The sequence below is a fragment of the Platalea leucorodia genome (assembly GCF_965183815.1).
Source record: "Platalea leucorodia genome assembly, chromosome: 1".
Lineage (NCBI taxonomy): Eukaryota > Metazoa > Chordata > Aves > Pelecaniformes > Threskiornithidae > Platalea > Platalea leucorodia.
Genome location: NC_138823.1, coordinates 76,672,823 through 76,692,433, shown reverse-complemented (window position 1 = coordinate 76,692,433; position 19,611 = coordinate 76,672,823). Strand labels below are relative to the sequence as shown.

At 41.3% G+C, this 19,611-nt stretch overlaps 1 protein-coding gene across 5 annotated transcripts in view; it reads left to right on the top strand.

Annotated features, from left to right (window-relative positions):
* Window positions 1-19,611, top strand: part of LOC309597229 (aromatic-L-amino-acid decarboxylase-like) — a gene marked incomplete at its 5' end in the record, with an annotated part of 44,934 nt that overhangs the window by 9,713 nt on the left and 15,610 nt on the right. For 3 of the 5 annotated variants that reach the window (XM_082326446.1, XM_082326444.1, XM_082326443.1), the window contains 6 exons: window positions 1,969-2,103; window positions 5,580-5,723; window positions 12,079-12,145; window positions 13,371-13,465; window positions 14,454-14,521; window positions 19,231-19,307. In XM_082326446.1, coding sequence (XP_082182572.1) covers window positions 1,969-2,103; window positions 5,580-5,723; window positions 12,079-12,145; window positions 13,371-13,465; window positions 14,454-14,521; window positions 19,231-19,307 — 586 coding nt within the window. The remainder of the gene's footprint in view (window positions 1-1,968; window positions 2,104-5,579; window positions 5,724-12,078; window positions 12,146-13,370; window positions 13,466-14,453; window positions 14,522-19,230; window positions 19,308-19,611) is intronic. The other 2 variants (XM_082326445.1, XM_082326447.1) reach the window with 2 other exon arrangements.

Below are 19,611 nucleotides of genomic sequence, written 5' to 3'. Positions count from 1 at the left end.
AGCGTGCAGCAATGTTTCATGGCTGAAAATAGAAAAAAACCTTCTCAAATAGAAATATATCTGAGGATTTTGAGTGCAGCATCATGAGAAGCGGTTACAAAGACTTCCATGAAGTCCACCTTAGACATGTTCAATTGTTTACTTCAGTCAGTTTCCAAAACAGCCTTGCTTTTTTTCAGGAAAAAAGTGTCAGAGATCAAGCAATGGATAAGAACCTAGGAGAGAATCTTCTCTAAGCAGAAATAACAGAACGTAGTAGAAAGTCTATCAATGTTTGTCAAAGAAGTAGAAATTATTTTAAGATGTTTTCCTTATATAACAAAATGAAATACTAGGATATTAAAATAAGATGAAGAACTGCTTAAAATTTGAATGTAAATGGTTCTATCAGTAGATAATATAATTTTCAGACTACACTGCAGTATCCAAAATAGAACAAAACCCGCAAACTTTGACGTTGACTGCTTCATGAAAGCCTGCAATGTCTGAACAGAGTATCTGTATGGTAATGAATATGTCATCAATGGGCAAACTTGCATGCATAATAAAGCTATATTGTTTGTCGGCCATGGCTCCACTAGCATGTGGTCTTTCTGCAAATGCAGACTCTGGTCACAGAGCTCTTGGCAAGGGACTGTCCTTTTTCCTGCTTACTCCATTCAGGACGCTGTTGAATTCCAGCTGGATTGAGTTCGCTCGCTGTTGAGAAGTTGACATGTGTAGAAGGCAGCTTTGTCTTGTATAAATAGCTCAGCTAACTTCAGTATTAGGAGAAAGTCTGAGTCCACTGGCATCATCCTCATGTACAAAATCTGCAGGATCAGGCCCACCTCCAGGGAAGAAATAAGACTTCCCAAATATTTAAACTTTTGTTGTAATTAGTAGGTATAGACAGGTCTTCAACAGAGGGAGGATAGCAGTTTGGTACAACTGTCAGAAACATCACTCCAAAATTATCTTGTCGACACTGAGGATATTTCTGAGACATGCTTGTTAATATAAGCAACTGTATTCAGGGCCGTGTTGTGGGCTTGGCAGAGGAAGGTGCGCAGGACAATTGCTCAACTTTGAAAGTACCTAAAAACTGTCTTGCGTATGGACACCCAAAACCATGGACATTTAGGAACGTGTGTTTACAAACCATTACTTATAGTTTAAAAGAGCAGTTTAGAGCATGTTTCACCTGCCTGTTCTAGAGGAAAACCATGAAAAGAATTTGCGGGAACGTGGATTCTCTTGTGAAATTTACAGATCACCTGATACAAAAAATTCCCCTCTTTGTTGTCACAGCGTATCCAAGACACAATTTAAACTCATGTTTTGTGAGTCAAAGGGCAATTTAGAAAGCGTGTGTGGCTGTTCCTTTCACCCGTGTGGTTTTAGTGAAGAAAACGTACATAACTTATACTTCGAAATGCAGTTAGCTATATTGAATCATCGCTGTTTTGCTTTGTCAGTGTTCTTTCTCTCTTAGCCACAACAAGTGACTTGCCCAGGGTAACTCTAACTATGAAATAGGCGTTATAATTATGCATGTTGCTTGATAGAAATGAGGGTTGCCAGTCAGATGCTGATGGAAGTTAAATGTGCAGAAATCCAGAGGAACAGAAATCAACAGTTACTCTGCCGTTGTTACTGGTTAACAGATGATTGGTGCCTGGTTCGAGAGCCTCTTCACAGGTGTTTAGGTCTGTGAGTCCAGCTTTCTGGCACTGATTGCAAGGCTGGTGCCTAAACTGGACAAGCATAGAGATTAAAGAGAGCAGACAAAGGCATCAGGAAGGAGGGGCCCAAGATCTGATAGAGATTCCTCTCTTGCTGTCACACGTGCTCTTAAAAAGCATGAGAGAGCGCAGTTTCTCCTATGCAGTTTCTGTTCGCAACTTTGCAGCTTCATATAGAAGAAAATGTTGCTTTTCTTCTTCAGGAATGTCTTTCTTTTGAACCTTCCTTCAATTTGCCCCACAGGGAAGTGCAAGCGAGGCCACCCTGGTTTCACTGCTTGCTGCAAGAACCAAGGCTACCAGACGGGTGCAGTCAGAAAAGCCTGAGCTAACAGAAGCAGACATCATGGGCAGGCTGGTGGCCTATACTTCTGATCAGGTGAGTACCCCTCAAAAACACGGAAACACGGGGGCTCTACTTCACAATTTCAGCCACCTCAATAGGCGGGTGAATGAAGCATAAATTCTTTGGATTGGTGACTCTTTGGTTTTGCTTGTTTAAATCTTATTGCACATCATAAGTGGGCTGGAATCTCCTGTGCGCTACCATAATACAAAGAAGAAATATCCCGAGGTCAGTGTTACCTAAGCATTGCTTCTTTACAAAAAGAGCTCATTTGAAGTAAAGAAAGATACTTGAGTAAGGTGTTAATTTCAGTTGTGCTGAGTATGCCTAGGCCATCCTTTAGTACATCGAGGCTTGTGTGTCCGTGCGCGCAGACGTTATTTGCCTCCTACGTACACATGGGCAAACAAACACACATACATCCTCTGCCTGTGGGCGTGCACGGGTGCGGGTGCACGCACACAGAGAAACCTAGTGCATGAATAGGGAGCAAATTGGTCATGGTACTTGAAGAAGCCCAAAACATGATTCTTTTTTTGAAAGAAAAACACTCCTAAGATCTCCATGTTTCAATACAGCTCAGAAATCTTCTAAGAAAAGAGAAAACACAATCCTTGATTGCTGACTGTGAGTGGTATTTAGCAGCCTGAGTCAGGCTAAATGCTCAGCAGGCCAGGACCGTGAGAGGCTTTTACTGTTAATGAAAGCAAATTTTAGTCTTGTGAGTTCTGCTGCTCTGACCTTCCTGACACACTAATCCCACCGAAGGGCCAAGCAGTGTTGCTTCTCTCAATAGCTGTGACATTTTCTTATCTAAATGTCAGTGAGAGAGAAGAAACTTCCTTAGTACTTGATGTTTAGTTTGAAGTAGTACCTGATTATGCAGAATAAAATGGCCAGGTTTCAGGCTTATCTTGATTTACTACTGAGCGTATGTTAAAAAGCCCTGGAGAACAAGTTAAAAGGACACTTGCTCTTTGCTGGTGGGAAGAGGGACTACACCTGTAGGGCGAGAAGAGTCAGGACAAGACAATATGAGGAAAGAGAACTGTTTTCAAATGGCACAAAGGATGTTTGTCCTTTTTTGGCCTGGGGCCCTAAGGTCGGTGTTGGGCAGACCGCCAGCCCCAGAACTCAAACTCTGACCTAGTGATGCACAAAGCCTTTTATTTGTTTTCATTTTTTGTCCCATGTAAGTGGCTGACCTGAAATGAGGGCTGACAGGCCTTCCTGCCTACTGAAGGTCAGAGGATCTTATGTTTACCGAAGGATTTGCCTTAAGATACTGCTGACCTTTCAAAGCAGATTGTTGCCCGGCTCACCGGTCCTTCTGCATTAAGAACAGACCTGTGTGACTCATAGGCAATAATCCACAAAAGAAAGTAAGCCTAAGCCATTCTGTGGGAGAGAAATCCATGCACCGACAGAGCATAGCACTGCAAGAATGCTTTAGGAGGGAGGTAAAAAGTTGGCCAGTAAGGAGACGCAGAGCAGAAAGCTGAATTCGGCTCCTGTACGTCTTGGGAGATCATGTTAGCTTCTCGGCATTTGGGGAAAATCTTTATCCCATTGAAATCATTTTGCTTTGCGTTAATGAGTACAGAGCAGGAGAGGCAACCAAGCTTTCCCCAGTAACTGCTTGGGGGTTTGCAGACAACAGAAGAGGATCCCTGTCTGTTTTAGTGCCTGGGCTATCCTGGCTGAGGCTCCTCTTGCAAGTTATATTTCAAGTTATATTTCAAGTCTAGACTTCTGTATTTTCCCAAGCTGGTGCCTAATTAGTTTGCCGAAGTACGTTAACAAGAGGCACTGCTGAGATACAAGTTAATAGTCAATCTGCCTTTAAAATACGTCATTCCAGGGATATGTGAAGTTGAAAGGCAGAAACTTCATCTGGTCTTGTTCAACCTGTGTTTTGGCTTAATCTTTTCTGTGATTATATGCTAAATTAGAATAGAATTAGTAAGTGCTTTTGTAGGCTGTGCTGGTTTTGCCTGAGACAGAGTTCATTTTCTTCGCAGTAGCTAGTATGGGGCTATGTTTTAGATTTGTAATGGAAAGAGTGCTGTTAATACAGGGATGTTTTCGTTATTGCTGAGCAGTGCTTACACAGAGTCAAGGCTTTTTCTGCTCCTCACAGCACCCCGCCAGCAAGCAGGCTGGGGGTGCACAAGAGTTTGGGAGGGCACACAGCTGGGACAGCTGACCCCAACTGACCAAAGGGATATTCCGTACCGTATGACATCATGCTCAGCATATAAAGCTGGGGGAAGAAGAAGGAACAGGGCGGGTGTTCAGAGTTATGCCATTTATTCTTCCCAAGTCACCGTTACACATGATGGAGCCCTGCTTTCCTGGGGATGGCTGAACACCTGCCTGCTGATGGGAAGCAGTCAATGAATTCCTTGTTTTGCTTTGTTTGCGTGTGCGGCTTTTGCTTTACCTATTAAACTGTCTTTATCTCAACCCACGAGTTTTCTCACTTTTACTTTTCTGATTCTCTCCCCCATCCCACCGGGGGGGAGTGAGCGAGCGGCTGCGTGGTGCTTAGTTGCCGGCTGGGGTTGAACCACAACATAGGCACTAGCAAGAACCAACAAGGGTAGGATGGAGATTATGAATGAGAATAGTCATGATATGAAAAGGTGAGGAACTTTTCTCTTTCAAATTAATGACAATTAATGAAATTGTAGAAGGTAGAAGGTAAAATAGCTTTTTTTGCTTTTAGTCATGTTCTGAAGGAGAGTATTTTGTGGCTATATATACCTTTTACTGTTAACAGAGTTATTATAGTATTGTACTTCACAATTTTATAAGAACTTCTTAGTGATGTCTTTGTTTTTATTTACTGAGATGTACTTCATGTTCTAAAAAAATATTTAAGGGGAATTCAAATAAAATGGGTTATAAATAAAATAACATATTGGGAATGATCCTTAATTGCCTACCAAAATGAATGGATGCATGACTGAACCACAATTTATTCAGTGGGTAATCTAAAAAAAATGGTAATGTAAGAAAATATATCAATCTATACCATACCATGATGTATATTTTCTTAGGGTTCAGCAAAGCTGTATGCCATAAAAATATGCTAGTGAGCAACTGAATCATATCAGGCAAGCTGATTATCTGCATGTCTTCTGGTTGATTTGGAGCCACATCCTGAAGCTCTTAATCAATCCTACCTAATTGCGAACATGTTAATTAAGGCTCTCACTAAGGTTAATTGAACTCTTGTCTGAATGACGCCATGGCAATGGTTTCAAGAATACTTCAGGGTTTCTATTAGTCTATTTGTGTGCCTGTATATATGTATGGATGCGTGTCCATCTGTCTGTCTGTCTATCTGTATGAAAGAGGGAGACGTACGTATCTGTTATGCAACAGTCCCAGGATCTCAAGTATTGCTTTACTTGAAAGAAATTATTTTTTGTTTTCAAAGTCAAATGAACTTTTTACATTCCAGTAAAAGGTATCTGTCTTAAAACCTGCCCATTTCCTTGTAGGCTCATTCATCAGTGGAAAGGGCTGCATTAATTGGTGGTGTGAAGATCAAAAACGTTTCTTCAGATGATACATTTAGTGTTTGTGGTTCAGCCCTAAAGAAAGTTTTGGATGAAGACAAAGCTTCTGGTCTTATCCCGTTCTTTGTGAGTACTGGATTTTAATTGATCAGTGGATTTATTGCTTCTGATTGATAAGGCATTTTTGACATGAGTAGATGAGATGATCTGTCCCTAACAGAGGGATCGATAGACAGCCTAGCTAGAATACCAGGACAGGTTCCATGAGTGTTCTTCACACACCTTTCTGTGCAGTATAAGCAACTCGTGTGAGCAGCTGGTTGCACTTCTCAGCAAAAATGATGTTGTAAAAGGACTGAAAGTTATATTAGACAGTTGAATAAATGCAGGGGAATTTTGCAGTGGCATGAAGTCCTGCAACGTTATAATCTCCTAACACCTGAATTCTGAACTGCCTCTTTTACAAAGGTATAATTCTGTTTTTCATGTTCTAGCTGACTTGCACATAAACCAAGTTTAAAGGCAATAAATGATGGTATCTCCAACTTAAGTATTTTCAAGAAAAAATAGTTTCTCCTCCTCACTACGTTAGCAAAGAAACCAACCTCCATAAGGTACCCCAAATATCAGCAAGATCAGACGTTGTCAGATGAGTATTTGTGAGTACGTGACTTATCATCTCTAACAGGTGAGCTATAGGCAATCTGGCTGTGGAAGTGCTAAGGTGTCATCATTTCTTGCTATCTGGCCACTTTCCCGTCCAGAGATTCCTGCTTCCACAGCAGTCCAGCAAAAGCAAATGTTTGTATCTGAGTAGCTAAAGCTCATAATCCCCCAGTTTTTGACACAGAACAGTGTTAGATGGGATACAATTCTAACGTTTGGTTCTACTAAGATAAGTACCTGATCGAAAAGAGTATTTGCTTATTCATCAGATCTACTCCTCCTGTCAGTTCAGAACACCATCTTCATATTTCAAGTTAAAGCAAGACTTTACCATTTGTTTTTTCATGGAGTAAGTAACCTCTGTTGCGTTTTTGTACACCATCAACAAGATTTTTTGCTAATTTCCAAGCATTATGCCTCTACAAAACTTGACATAGACCATGATCTGTATAGCTCTGTAAAGGGGTATGATATGCTACCAATAATAGGTTTTGACTGGCCTCCACTGAAGAAAAATCGGAGGAAACACCCGCTATTGTAGGAACCGAGAACTTTAGAAATGGGGTTTTTTTAGAGAGTCAAAAATATGTCATGATTTTTTCAGAAAAGTCATGTCTGACGACGATTTTGTCTTTCCTTTCATGTGGTAACATTTTGAAAAGGGCTAATGTGACTTCAATTTCTATTAACTGTTTTCAGAAGAATTAGCAGATTAAGCTTGCTTAATGGATAAGTGGATGGCTAAGTGCCAAATAGGACAAAGAAGCTTAAATTTCACCGAGCTCTTTTGAAAATGTAATCTTTGTATTCTTCTTGTTATTAACCTTTCGTGTCTGTTTTTATGTAGTGTGAGAATGACTAGGGTGAAAAGTGTTTCTCATATGGGCAGAGCGCTGCTAATTTCTAGCCTGCCTAGAGCTAGCGAGCCCTTGGGATGACCGAGCACATCCCATCAATTGCTTTCCAATAGAAGACGACGACTATGACTGAGAAACAAAGCATCTGTAAGGCTGCCTAAATGAACTTTCTTCTGTGGGCTGCACCTGTTGAAGTGGAGATGTGCCATAAGGCATGTTTTATTTCTCTCTTATATGGTACCAGCTCATAATATCTTATCTAAGATTCTACTTGTTTCTCTTACAGTTAATTTAAACAAAAACAAGGACAGCACTAGATCACATCTCCGTGCACTAATGACAAATTTAATGTGGTTTTTTCCTCATCTTTCGTCCGTTAACAAAAAAAATGCAACTTGCCCCTCATAAATATTCTTTCCTTATTAATTTTTCTAGGTGTAGCAAGAAGAAATAAAAAAATCTGGATTATGCATTCAGGGACACCTTTACAAAGGGTGATTTAAGGGTTGTTTTTCTTCCTCTGTTTGCTTAGCTGTGCAAAGCAGGCTTTCAAAGACCGTAGAGGCTCAGTCTGAGTTAATATGGCCTGTGCCAGGTCTTCCATTTATTTGTATACATAAAACATGTCAGCTTAGATTAAACTAGATCTCATTATCCTTACGGTTGGCCCCTTAACTCAAAAGGTGTGTTAATTCTCTGTCATGTGGAGCAGCAGTCCATGCGCTGTATTAGTGCTCCCTTTTCTGGCTTGCAGATTTCAAAAGCCTTTCCATTTCTTTTGTTCTTGAGTAATTTGGTGCTAAGTTATTTTGCTGTGGTGAGAAAGATAGGCACATTGCCAAGGAAACACCTTATGCCCTTTGATTCCTTGTCTCCCCGTGTTTGCTGATCCTTCACTAAGGGGAGCGAGTCAACGTCAAAGGAAAAAGTTTTAACAGAAGTTGTTCTGCCTGCAGAGACATGCGACAGCAGAGAGATCGTTCCTAACGAAGAGATCTTGGTTGCATCCAAGCTGATGCCGTCTCCTTGATCAGCAAAAAAAAAAAAAGTTTTGCAGGGGATTCAAAAGAAAATAGAAGCAAATTACAATGCCTTATAGGCACAATTCTGCTCTTACATTTAATGAATAAATGAGGCATCATTACACTGAACTTGACAGAAGTGCTTTGCTTGTAGAGGTGAGGGGAGAATCAGGGGTGCGATTGCTTGATGTGAAACAGGTTCTCTCGTTACAGCAATCTGGTAACTATGGGTTTGCTTTTCCCATACATAGGATTTGGCAGGCAGCCTTTTTCTGGGAGAGGCGTTGTCTTTACAAGGAGTCTTTGAATTCCTATCCACCAGCAATGTCTTTTAGCACTAGTAACGTGCGTATCATTTTGTTCAGTGAAGGCTATTGCCAATTAGCGTACGCAGACCTCTACTTTTGTTTCGTTTTTATTTCTAAGTTCAGACTTGCGTTCCTTTGTCTCTTTCAAAATACTTTTGCAGAAATTGAAACAGAGAGATTCTCACAGAGTAAAGCAAGCAGACTGTGCAAACAAAGCACTTAACCCTGTCAGGTGTTGAGGCACCGAAGTTGCCACGACTTACCGAGGAACAATTTCCAAGCGTGGCTGACACGCAGCCCTTCGTCTGGCCACCAGTTAAGGGGGAGCTTTAAAGCGCGTGCTGAAGTCATGCCCGTTTCATTAGTTGTAACCGCTAACCGGTGGTTAAGCACACACGTAAACGCCGTTCTCCGCTGGGCCCTGTGCTCCCAGCTTGAGGCAGGCCTCTCTACGTTGGATGAATGCTGACCGGGGGGCCCAAATGTGGAGGCCGCGAAGTTAAGCACCGCTACATGCAGATGTAGGGTCCGCTGCACTCAAGCCGAGTTCACTTGAACGTGTCTAAACGTGGCCTGTGAGCTTTATGCTGTCTTTCGTAAGTCAACACTGATACATTGCAGCTGGCATCGATACAGTACAATATACCTCAACAACCCCATCCAGTATAAAGCTGCTATAACGTGATCGCCTCGCTGCTGAACAAAGGCCCAGCGTGAAACCTCTCTGATTCTAGCTGAAGTCACTCTTCTGAATGATGATCTGCAGGGTACGAAGAAGCAGGCTGCTTGTATCCGGACTCACTCGGGAAACAATAAATCAGAATTAGACTGAGAGAGGAGCCATCTCTTCAGTAGACGTTAACACTTAGATCCTGGCCACAGATTCCCATTTGGCAGAAGCATTCTCGAGACATATACAGATGTCTAGGGCGATGGTTCTTAACCCACAGTTTGGGAATGATTGCCGTTTTGTAAAATCCTGAATGGTGGTTTAGTAAACTGCTGCAGTTTTCTTCAAGCCACAGACATTCTGAGGAGCGCAAGCTGGCAAACAACTGAGTAGGAGACAATAAAAATAAGAAGAGAACATTGAAAGCTCTGCCTCACTTTAGTTGATTGCAAACGAAAAGCTTTGTGGTGAAACTGTGCAACATGTGTCCACGTCTTTTTCAAAAGCTGTAGGAGGCCTTCCAGTTGAAAAGATTGGGAGTCATTGCTCTCAGGCACCATAAAGATTCATGCATGTTCCCTGACACAGCTCTTGATTTCAGGAAAGCGACACAGGAGATGACTGATGCAAGCCTTTTGGCTGCTTTGTATTCGCAACCAGGGCTGAGTCAAATGTGAAGTGCACAACCTGGAAAGGATAAGGCCTGCAGGCTGTACTGAGCCATCAGTCCCATTTCTGTGATGCCGCCTGTCCCCTGCCCTTTGCACAAATGTGATTTTGCCGGTGTTACACAGGTTACAAATTGAGTTACGTTCATTGTGTAGTACTGAGGCGGGGTAATGGGAGTCCTGACAAGAGCAGATGCTGTCACTTTAAGCGGTTTCTGAGAATTAAAACAAGTAGCTTCGAGGCTTAGACACCTGCAGAGGGGACAACGAAATTATTTCAGAAACTGAGGTAGACTTTCCAGAACAAGCCATTATTTAAACGACTAAGCATATGCTGGAACTCATGTAAGCTCTCATTGAAGCAACACACTCCTTACCGTGATCAGAAGGAGAATACTTTAACTGCAGTACGACACGAATAACAAGAATGGGTAACTTTCTGTTGTGAAATCTCCATCGTTATTTTAATTGCTGGAGTAGCCAAGATAATTTTGCTCTAATCTTGTCAGAAAGTCCACGCCATATTATCATAGGATATATGTACAAAAGCAGAGCTAAGTCTGTAGTGCACTCTTTACTTGGGTACTTTCCAGTCCAGTGGGTTAACCCCTGTTCTTTATGGGTAGAGACAAATTAGAATTTTCGTCACGGTATCCTCCGTTTCTTCTGACACAATCTGTAGATCTGTGGCTAGCTAAAGGTGAAATGCAGGTTTCTCCTGGTCATGGGAACGTCTTAGGTAGACAATAATGCGATAAATATATTGCCACTCCATACATGCATGCCCTCTTAGTAAAAAAAGGGAGCAAACTTACTCCTTTTTAAAAAAATACCCTGCAGTCTTTTTAAAGCCACCTCCCTCAAAGGATGATTAAACTTCCAGAGAAGCCATAAATGTACCTCAAGGCACTGTAATTATTCTGTTCTCCCCATGTGTCTCAGGTATACGGGAAGGCCCAGTATAGATAAAGATTAGATTATTCTGAGGGAAAAATGTGTTAGCAGCAAAGTTTTATTAACTGTCTATTCAATGCGCTTCTCATTTTCAGATCTGTGTTTGTTTCAAACTCAGGTTCTTAGTAGCTTGATATGGAAAAAATACTGAATCATCCCTTCCTTATTTTAATAATAACTTTGCCTATAGCCAATATTTTAATAATAACTTCTCCCATAGCCAATATTTTCTATCGGTGCAATGGAACATGATTATAGTTCTTAATATTGCTCTACCTGTGAAACTGGGGGAACACGTGCGCTGTCAGGGATAAAACGTTTTCAGGGTTTACATGACTACGTTTCATCAGGTCTGCCCTATAGAAAGGCAGGATCTGATTTCCTCTAAGAGTGACCATAAATTTCTATGAACGAAATACTATCTGAGTACTTCCCATTAAACAGAAGAATTCAGCTCCCTACAGCAATTTAAAATATCTCTGAGGTATATGGTCTAATATAGATGCAGAAATGTTCAAAAGTGTACTTCAAAAAGAGGTTTTACCTCTCTAGCAATAGATTATCGAGTTAGTTCAGTATTCTTGGGATGTATCTCATTTTCCCCTAGTTATATGCGCATTCTACTGTGAAACTTCAGCATTTATGTTGCCTCTGCCTTTGGCCCACTGGTCATGCAGCAGGATACCTGACATGAGACAGTAAGGAAGAATGGCTCCAGTATTTTAGGATGAAGTTGGGAGAAAAAGTTTCTCTGGGAAAAAGTCTTGCAAACCTAGTAGCGAACGTACGCTGCTAGTGACCAGGTCCCAGGCTGCAGATCCGTCGAGCACAGATCTGTTACAAGGCTCTGTTACAGAGCTGTGGCTCTTTAATTCAGGCAGGAACAGTGTGTGATCCATGCTGCCAACAGGAACTCCTGCACCTTTAAGTTGCTCAAGTTCAGCGCTTGCTTATATACCATAAACTGCAAATCATTTTGATGATACATGCGTATGTGAGGTTAGTATTGGGCCACATGATAAGCATGTGGAACACATAGGAAACACACAAAATATAGCATTAATCCTGTGACTATATTACATTACTTATCAGTCAATTTTATATTAACATTTGGTTTTATGCGGCTGTCTCAATGGCTGCTTATGGGAGCTCTGACAAAAACATTGATTCTCAAAAGTTCCACTGAAGGATAGGTATTGGCTAAGATCAGTTTATTTTGCCCTATATCATCTGTTCTCTCTGTTTAGCATTGCCCTTGCGAGCAGTTTTTTTCATTTGATATTTTTCTTTGCTGTAACACTTAATCTTTTTTGCCTTTGTTTTTTTGGCTCTGCAGTTCTGTGCAACACTTGGAACCACATCTTGCTGCTCCTTCGACAAGCTGTTAGAGCTGGGTCCTATTTGTAAGTCTTTCCTCTTACTCTCTAAAATTGCAGACAGCAGTTTAAGCCACGCTGAGTCATTTCCAGGGCATTGTGCAGCGTCAGTGTGCAAATTCAATAAGGCTACTTACAGATGAGACCTTCAGTTACAGTTTTCTTTCTAATATTAGGACAAGCAGCAAGCTTGCATTCTCAAACCGGTCAAGAGAACAGAGGACGTTGCCTCGAGGGGTTTTTGGGGGGCGCGTATTTTGGGGAGCACTGTCAGTTAAAAAGTCCTGTAAGTGCTTCAGTTTGTAACATTTTTCTTCAAGCCCTTCTACCTGCAAGGCATCTAGAGCAATGGTGAAGATCAGGGAAAAGCTGAACTCTAATTCCGCTCTGCACCAAGGGTTTTGTTTCTGTCTGGTTCCAATGGCTATAAAAAGCAGGGAAATAGGCACCAAAAATCCACAGGTATTCTCCTTAATCCTTCCTCTCCCTTCCCCGATTTCCTTCCTCGTGCCAGAGAACAGGACAAGTGCCAGGGTGTTTAATACAGTTTAATACAGGAATTGTTACCGTGTGCATTAATACGGGTGATCTATAGCAGAGCGTGAATACTGAATTACAGAGAATACAGGAGAGGCTCGCATGCTAAAATACTGCTGCAGAAACCATTCAGTGGCTAATCGAAACCAGCACTTTCTTAACCTTTCAATGCTTGCCTTTGCATAAGCGTCTCCGTCCTCGAAATAAAGAGTTTGCTGCACGTAGCGCAGAAGCGTGCGCATGCACATGTATCAATATGGAAAACATACTGTTTAGAAACACGTGTTTGTGATTCATGAGTCAGAAGTGGGGAGCACAGCTGAAACTCTAGCTCCTCTTGCTAAAGTAGATAGTTTTCTTACCACAGAAATGATAACTTCCTCTCTAGATACATCTTTTTAAAGTGTGTTTTATAATGGTTCTTCAATCAAAATCCTTTAATATTTTATGTTGCTTCATATTAATAAGATAAACCTAGACACAGAAGGACTCAGTTCCATTAGAAGTGGGGAGGAAGAAGAATATGTTACGTATACATCTTTATGTATTAATGGAAACCCAGGTGGTAGAAACATTTAATCTCTTAATTTAATTTTAAAGTGGGAAAATAATAACATCAAAGGAAAATCTCTCAGGCACTTGGTTTCATGCAAATTAATGGGGCTTTTTAATCTGCTGTTTAATTTAGTTCCCCTTCAATTACTTTTTTTTTTAGGTAATAAGGAAAATATCTGGATGCATATTGATGCGGCCTACGCCGGGAGTGCATTCATCTGCCCTGAGTTCAGGCACCTTTTAAACGGAGTGGAGGTGAATGAAGTGTTTCTTCTCCAGCAGCCTGCTAAAACCTTGCTCTTCCATAGAATTTGTGCATCTCTTATGCATCCAACATTACTGGCTCTTGTAGAATCTCTGAGTACGCTGCACTTCAGTTTGCACTACAACTCCCTGTACAGTCTATTACATGACTTATGTTTATGTAGTTTTTAGTGGTTTATTCTGGGAGTATGCAAGTTACCAGCGTATGTAAAAGTCTGTCATCCAGAACAGCAAGGAGCAGTGAATCAACAAAGTGTCTTACAAAACAGAAGAGAGGAACTTTTTCCCGAATGTCCAAAAAGGCACATTTATAACACCCTAATTCTGCATTACACAAAAGAGAAAAAAAAAACCAAAACCAAGAAAAGAAGTTCAACAAATGAATGAGCTCATTATGTCTGATTTTTTGCTTACATCCTGAAAGTCATCTAGGATAGAGCCAGTGGCTGTATCTCAAACAGACAGGGTTTAATAACCAAGAGAGCTAAATGAAATATTCCTCCAACAGCACTCCCGTTCCTTTTTCCCCGCCTCGCTGAGCTGCTCGGCATTCAGTTGCCCAGATAAGAATACTTCAATTTCCTGCTGCTCCCCTCAGACAGTCAGATAAGTCCTTGTCTTCCACATCAGTGGAGAAAATATTACTGTTTGGTAAAGCCAGAAGTTTAAACACAGCACTGATAGGTAGGGACTAATGAAGAAGAGGAGGGAAACCCCCCTGACAAATACAGCATTTCTTTCTGTCTCTTTTTTTATCAGCAAATGAAGCCTGTTGTAATTTCTTCTGCCGGAATATTTTTTAAATTTAACTACAACAGTTATTAAGGAAGGTGACATCAGCATGAAGATTATCTATAAAGCCCCAATTCAGGAATTCATTCGTAGTTAAGGTGTGCTCTGACAATTTGACAAAGTTGTATCATTAGCACATGGATCCTTTTCTCTTTCATAATTCTGTTTTTTATTTATCCATTCTCAGTTTGCAGATTCATTTAACTTTAATCCTCATAAATGGCTCCTAGTGAATTTTGACTGCTCTGCTATGTGGTAAGTATTACAGTAAAAGAAAACATTACAAGAGACAAAAATCACATGTTAAATTAGTCTGCCTTTCTAGCAGTAGACATTTATTTACATTTCTGTGTTGAAATGAAGAGTTCTGGATAGGTTTAGCTCTTGTAAATTATTTACAAAATTCACTCTTTCATTTAATCCAAGTTTCAGTAAAATTTTGAAATGGGTCTGAGCTCTGCATTATGTTCCAGAGACAGAGAGATCCTGAAAAGTCTGCAGATTCATACTTGCTCCATTTTGGGACTGTTTAAAACGTAAATGAAAAAAAAAACTCATTGAAGGATGTTAATGCAATGAACAGCACGCTAAACAAAGCTTTTTCTTCTTTTCCATAAATTCCTTTTTGCTTGAGCCTTGACTCTTTCAAAAGCCTTTCTAAAAATGCTTGGGATTTGGCTGACGAAGAGCGATTGTTTTCAAAAAGGACTATTTATGCCATTTTGTACTGATTTTCAGTTTCCCCAGATGACAGCAGAGGTGACATTTTGATTTAAAAAAGACGCCAAAGGAGAAGCAGTAGGCATACTTTGAAACAAAGCAAAGTACCATAGGAGTACTAATAGCAGTAATAATGACCTCCCATAATAGATGGTCCTGTTATGGCCCACTGGGATCTCCAGAACCTAGTGTCTACCAGCGGCACGACTAATGATAGTTATTAGCAAAACAGCTGCTCAGGAAGTGCAGGCTGTTTATCAAAATAAATGAAAGCATCCGTTTCAGTTAGAATAGAACAAAATCTGCAAAAGTGAAAAAAGAAGGAAAAACTGAATGTTAAAAAAGAAGACTCTGAAACATCATCCGGAATAAGGTCACCTTATTTAAAAGAAGAATAAACGTGAGACAGTGATCACTCAGTTGCCTTTGGTTAACCTTTGGCTCATGTAAAATCCTCAGCAAAGCTGTCTTTTGCACAGCTGTGCCTGTTATTCGGATAATACATTACATTTCTGAATGTAAGAGTTTTCCCAATGTAGGCACTTCAAATATTCCAAGCCATAATGAAATTTTTCTTTTCTGTACAGTAAGTGGCTTACATTTGGATCCTGATTCATCAGTAGTGGCAGTGATTAACCCCAGACTCCAGTTCAGAAGTGCCTCATCAGTAGCTGTCCCTCTCTGTGTGTGGAAACAGGGAGAAGATGAAACTCCTTTGCCACCTTCTCCCTTCTTTTTCTCACCACTCCAAGACACTGTTAACAACGTAGCCACTCAGAAATGAGAAAATACACCATCGTTCTCTTTAATGTGTGTAGGACAACTAGGGGCCAGAGTCTAGTCCCTACCAGTTTAACTTCTCATTAATTCTGCTTTCCCCTATAACCCTGTGGAACTCCATGTTAAAAGTGTTTTACCTGGCTTTCCAGGAAAACAAGGCATCTACACTCACGGCATCTGGAAAGACTGAGGAAAGTATTTTTCTCCATTTGGTTTCTTGCCTTTGTTTAGATAAGCCATTGCATGAAACGCTTGGTGTCATAGGTAGGAGGAGTCCCTTACAAGGAATCTCAAGAGACCTTGCAACATGTCTCCTTACCCAAAGCGAAAGTTTCACCGCTATCGCCATTCAGGCTTCATTTCAGCGAGGCATTTACGTATGGGTGCCATTCACTTCATAAAGAATGAAGTGTACATTTCAAGTTAAACGCTGACTTGAAGCCAAATCCATCGTCCAGCTACTTCTAAGGCCCGTGTCCAAAATTCACCTCTCTTACCAACTGTAACACTGCCTGAAAAGGTGAAATGTAATAACGAAGGGTGAAGGAACCTGGTCAGAAGAAGTAACTGTGAAGGGTACAGAGTCCTCTCTTAGGATCCGTGGGAAGTATTAACCACGATATTGTAATCATACGGAAAGAGGTCAATAAACAGCGAACACCATTTCAGAATCCAATTAGGCTGAGACCCATTGACGGACAGGCTGCTAAATCACCCAGGCTCCCCAGGACTTTCTCCAAGAAGCACTCCCTTTTCTTTTCCCTGCAAGTTGATTAAGATAATCTAGCCGTTGGATCTGTAATGTACCTATTTAACTGCTCCGTGCAATACGTAGCACGGATGTCATTTGGGATTTGGAGGCAATGCCATTATAAACCTTTTGTAAAATATTCTCAGACTTCTCGCTGTACAGAAAAGAGCAGTCAATTTCCTGTAAGAAGGAATTTAATAGAGCCACTCCGAGAGGGGTACACTTTCCGTATTCCAGTGTTGGTGTCCTTTAGAGACTCTGCCTTGAAACTACCAGTCAGTTTTGCCTGACTCGTTTAGTTGGTGCTCTGGAATATTATAAAATTGCTATTTTGTACAAGAGTGTCCTATTACCAATTATGCCACTAATCATTATTAGTGTTCCCATTTTAGACGAAGAAGTGTCTCCTTTCAGAGAGAGTGAAAACAGCCATCTTAAGAAGCCTTGGTGTTCTTGCTTTTCTGTTACTCTTTTCAGGGTTTAAGCGTTAACTTTTGGTTGGGAAGGTTGTTTCAGGAGTTGAAAGGAAGGTGCTTATAGGAAATGGTTATCTGTAGATGGAAGGGAAACCTTCCTGTCGGTCTATAACATGAAGTCACCTTTCTGGTTATTGTGTCCGTCAGTCAAAATGGACCGAATAGAGTGAGGGTGTTCAAAGCTGCAGCTGTGCAATCCAAGCAAGTAACTTTTCACAAATGTTCATTGCTGTATTCACCAGGACTTGTATTGTGCATTTCGTATTAGGAGTACTTAACAGGGGAATCTGTGCCACTCAAGGCAGATCTTAGTAGGTCTATTAGCATAACATCAAGCCTTGAAAAAATTCTAGCTTATCAATGACAGTTTGGAAATGTATATTCCGGAACCTTCAGTCCACCACGGGTATTTGCAAAGCAAGTTAAGAACACCGCTTCTGTCCATTACCAGACCACACAAGCACTTAACTGCAAAGAAGTTGAAATACACAGGGTGAAATCTAGACGTGGTGTATAAAGGTGCAACTCAACTGGTTCATATACGTTGATGTCCAGGCTTTGGATTTATTTTAGTAATCCTTTCAGATGGTTTGTCATGGATGCCAGATTAAGACCTGTGAAGTCCCCAGGTGGAACAGGCACCACCTTTTAAAAAAGCAGTCACATCGCCAAGGAAGCGCAAGATGACGGCATTTTGATAGCTTCTAAGAGACCGGGTGCTCCTGCAGAATAGTTACGTGTGCCGCTGTTTAGCACAGCCTGTTACAGGAGAAGGAATGACGCTCTTGCAAGACAACTGATGATATTGCTTGTAACGTGGGTTAGTTGTGTATGGGATGAGCTACTGAAACCTGGATCTATCCAAGTAATCAAATATATCAAGTGAACTGCAGGTGAAGAACTTAGGGTTTGTTCACAATACTTACCCTAATTAAACCTGCTCTCAGATAAGAGTTGCTTCCTTGTGTCCACAGGATATTTTCAACACACAAAGAGGTGATTTACTGTTTTTACTGAGCGTGTTCTGAATGTCTTTTACTGTTTTTCACGTGCATAAGCTTCCTTATCTTCAGCTACCTACTTTCCATACCTGAAGGCAAGTACTTTGTTAACCTTGGTACCCTCCTGACCATTAGAGCGGGAGGAGGGCTTTTTGTTTGTTCGAATAAGATGTTTTGTGAGCACAGCCTAGGTGTGAACGAGACGGGGTGTATCTACTGGCCCGTGCATGTATACGTACACGCTAAAATACTGGCAATTAGATTTTTACTTAGAATTCGATACTAAAACATGACAAAGAACGTAAAAGAACGGATGCACAGAAAACCATAAAAGGTTTGGACTTTTGCCATTTAGAGTGTCCCCATGGGGACATAATTATTGCTTACTTTGTGATATACCTATAGGCCTAACATGATCATGTAGCAGTCTCTCCCTTTTTGATGTCTGGTTTCTCCTTTTGCTGCCTCTGTAAACCCCGTCGTTTGTAGAGGTGAGTCAATCTCACACATAGAGCGAAGCATAAACCAGCAAGATCTTGTTCTTACCCACTGGCAAAATGTAGCTTATTCTTTCTGAAAGGCACACGCTGGCTTTTGAAACGCAGTCCAGTGACACCACCCGCTAGCTGGCCCCAGTCAGGTACGCTTCTCGGTTTTACATTCTGCTGTAGCGTACCTGTCAGCCATCGCGCATCGATCGGATCCAGCTACGGGCAGGGTGGTACAAGAGGGAAGCCCGAGCCTGGGCCGGGTGGCTCGTCCCTACCGGTGGCTGCTGCTGCCACCACCGCCGCACGGACCGACAGTGGCCAGCACCCACAAAGCTCAGCGTGGCTGAGCACGGTGTCTGGGAAGCCACAGCTCTTCCCACAGCTTTGTACTGCAGTAATTTCAAGGCAACTTCTGTCGACTGCAAACATTAACATAGCTTTAGCTCGTCTCACATTCTGGTGTGAGTGTCTGTCGCCATAAAAAGATCCCCTGTGTCTGTCTCTTGTCTGTTTTTAAATATGCAGTCGTGCAGTCATGCTGCCCGTTCCTGCTGAGCCTTACGCTTAGCTACTTGTACGTACAGTACGGATATGGCTGTGAAACAGCACTGACAATGGCACAGGCTGTGCTCAGGAAATCCGCCCGTTTAAACGCATTCAATTTGCCTTCACTTCTTGTGGAAATGTAATCCCTTCAATTTTACTTCCTCAATTTCTCAACTTGATTTCTTTCTTTTTTATACAGGGTGAAAAAAAGATCCGATATAATAGGTGCCTTTAAATTAGACCCTCTCTACCTGCAGCATCAACATCAGGAGTCTGGTAATTTTATACTTAAATGAGATTGTTATTATTAATGTAGTTTTGTTTGCACACTGATACTTAATGGAAAAAAGGATTTAAGATGAAAACTGAAATTCTTGAAACTACCCAAGCCGTTTAGGAGCCTCTCTCCATTTTCAGAGTGCCGCAGGGAGTTAAGCTTGTGAAAGTGCAAACAGCCTTGTAGTGAGATTTTAGTTAGTACAAAAAGCCGTTTGGAAAGTCATTTTATAGAGCATCATATTAATACTTTCGTACCGGGATTTCCCCAGCTCCAGATTTACCACTGACCCTCTGTAGGAGT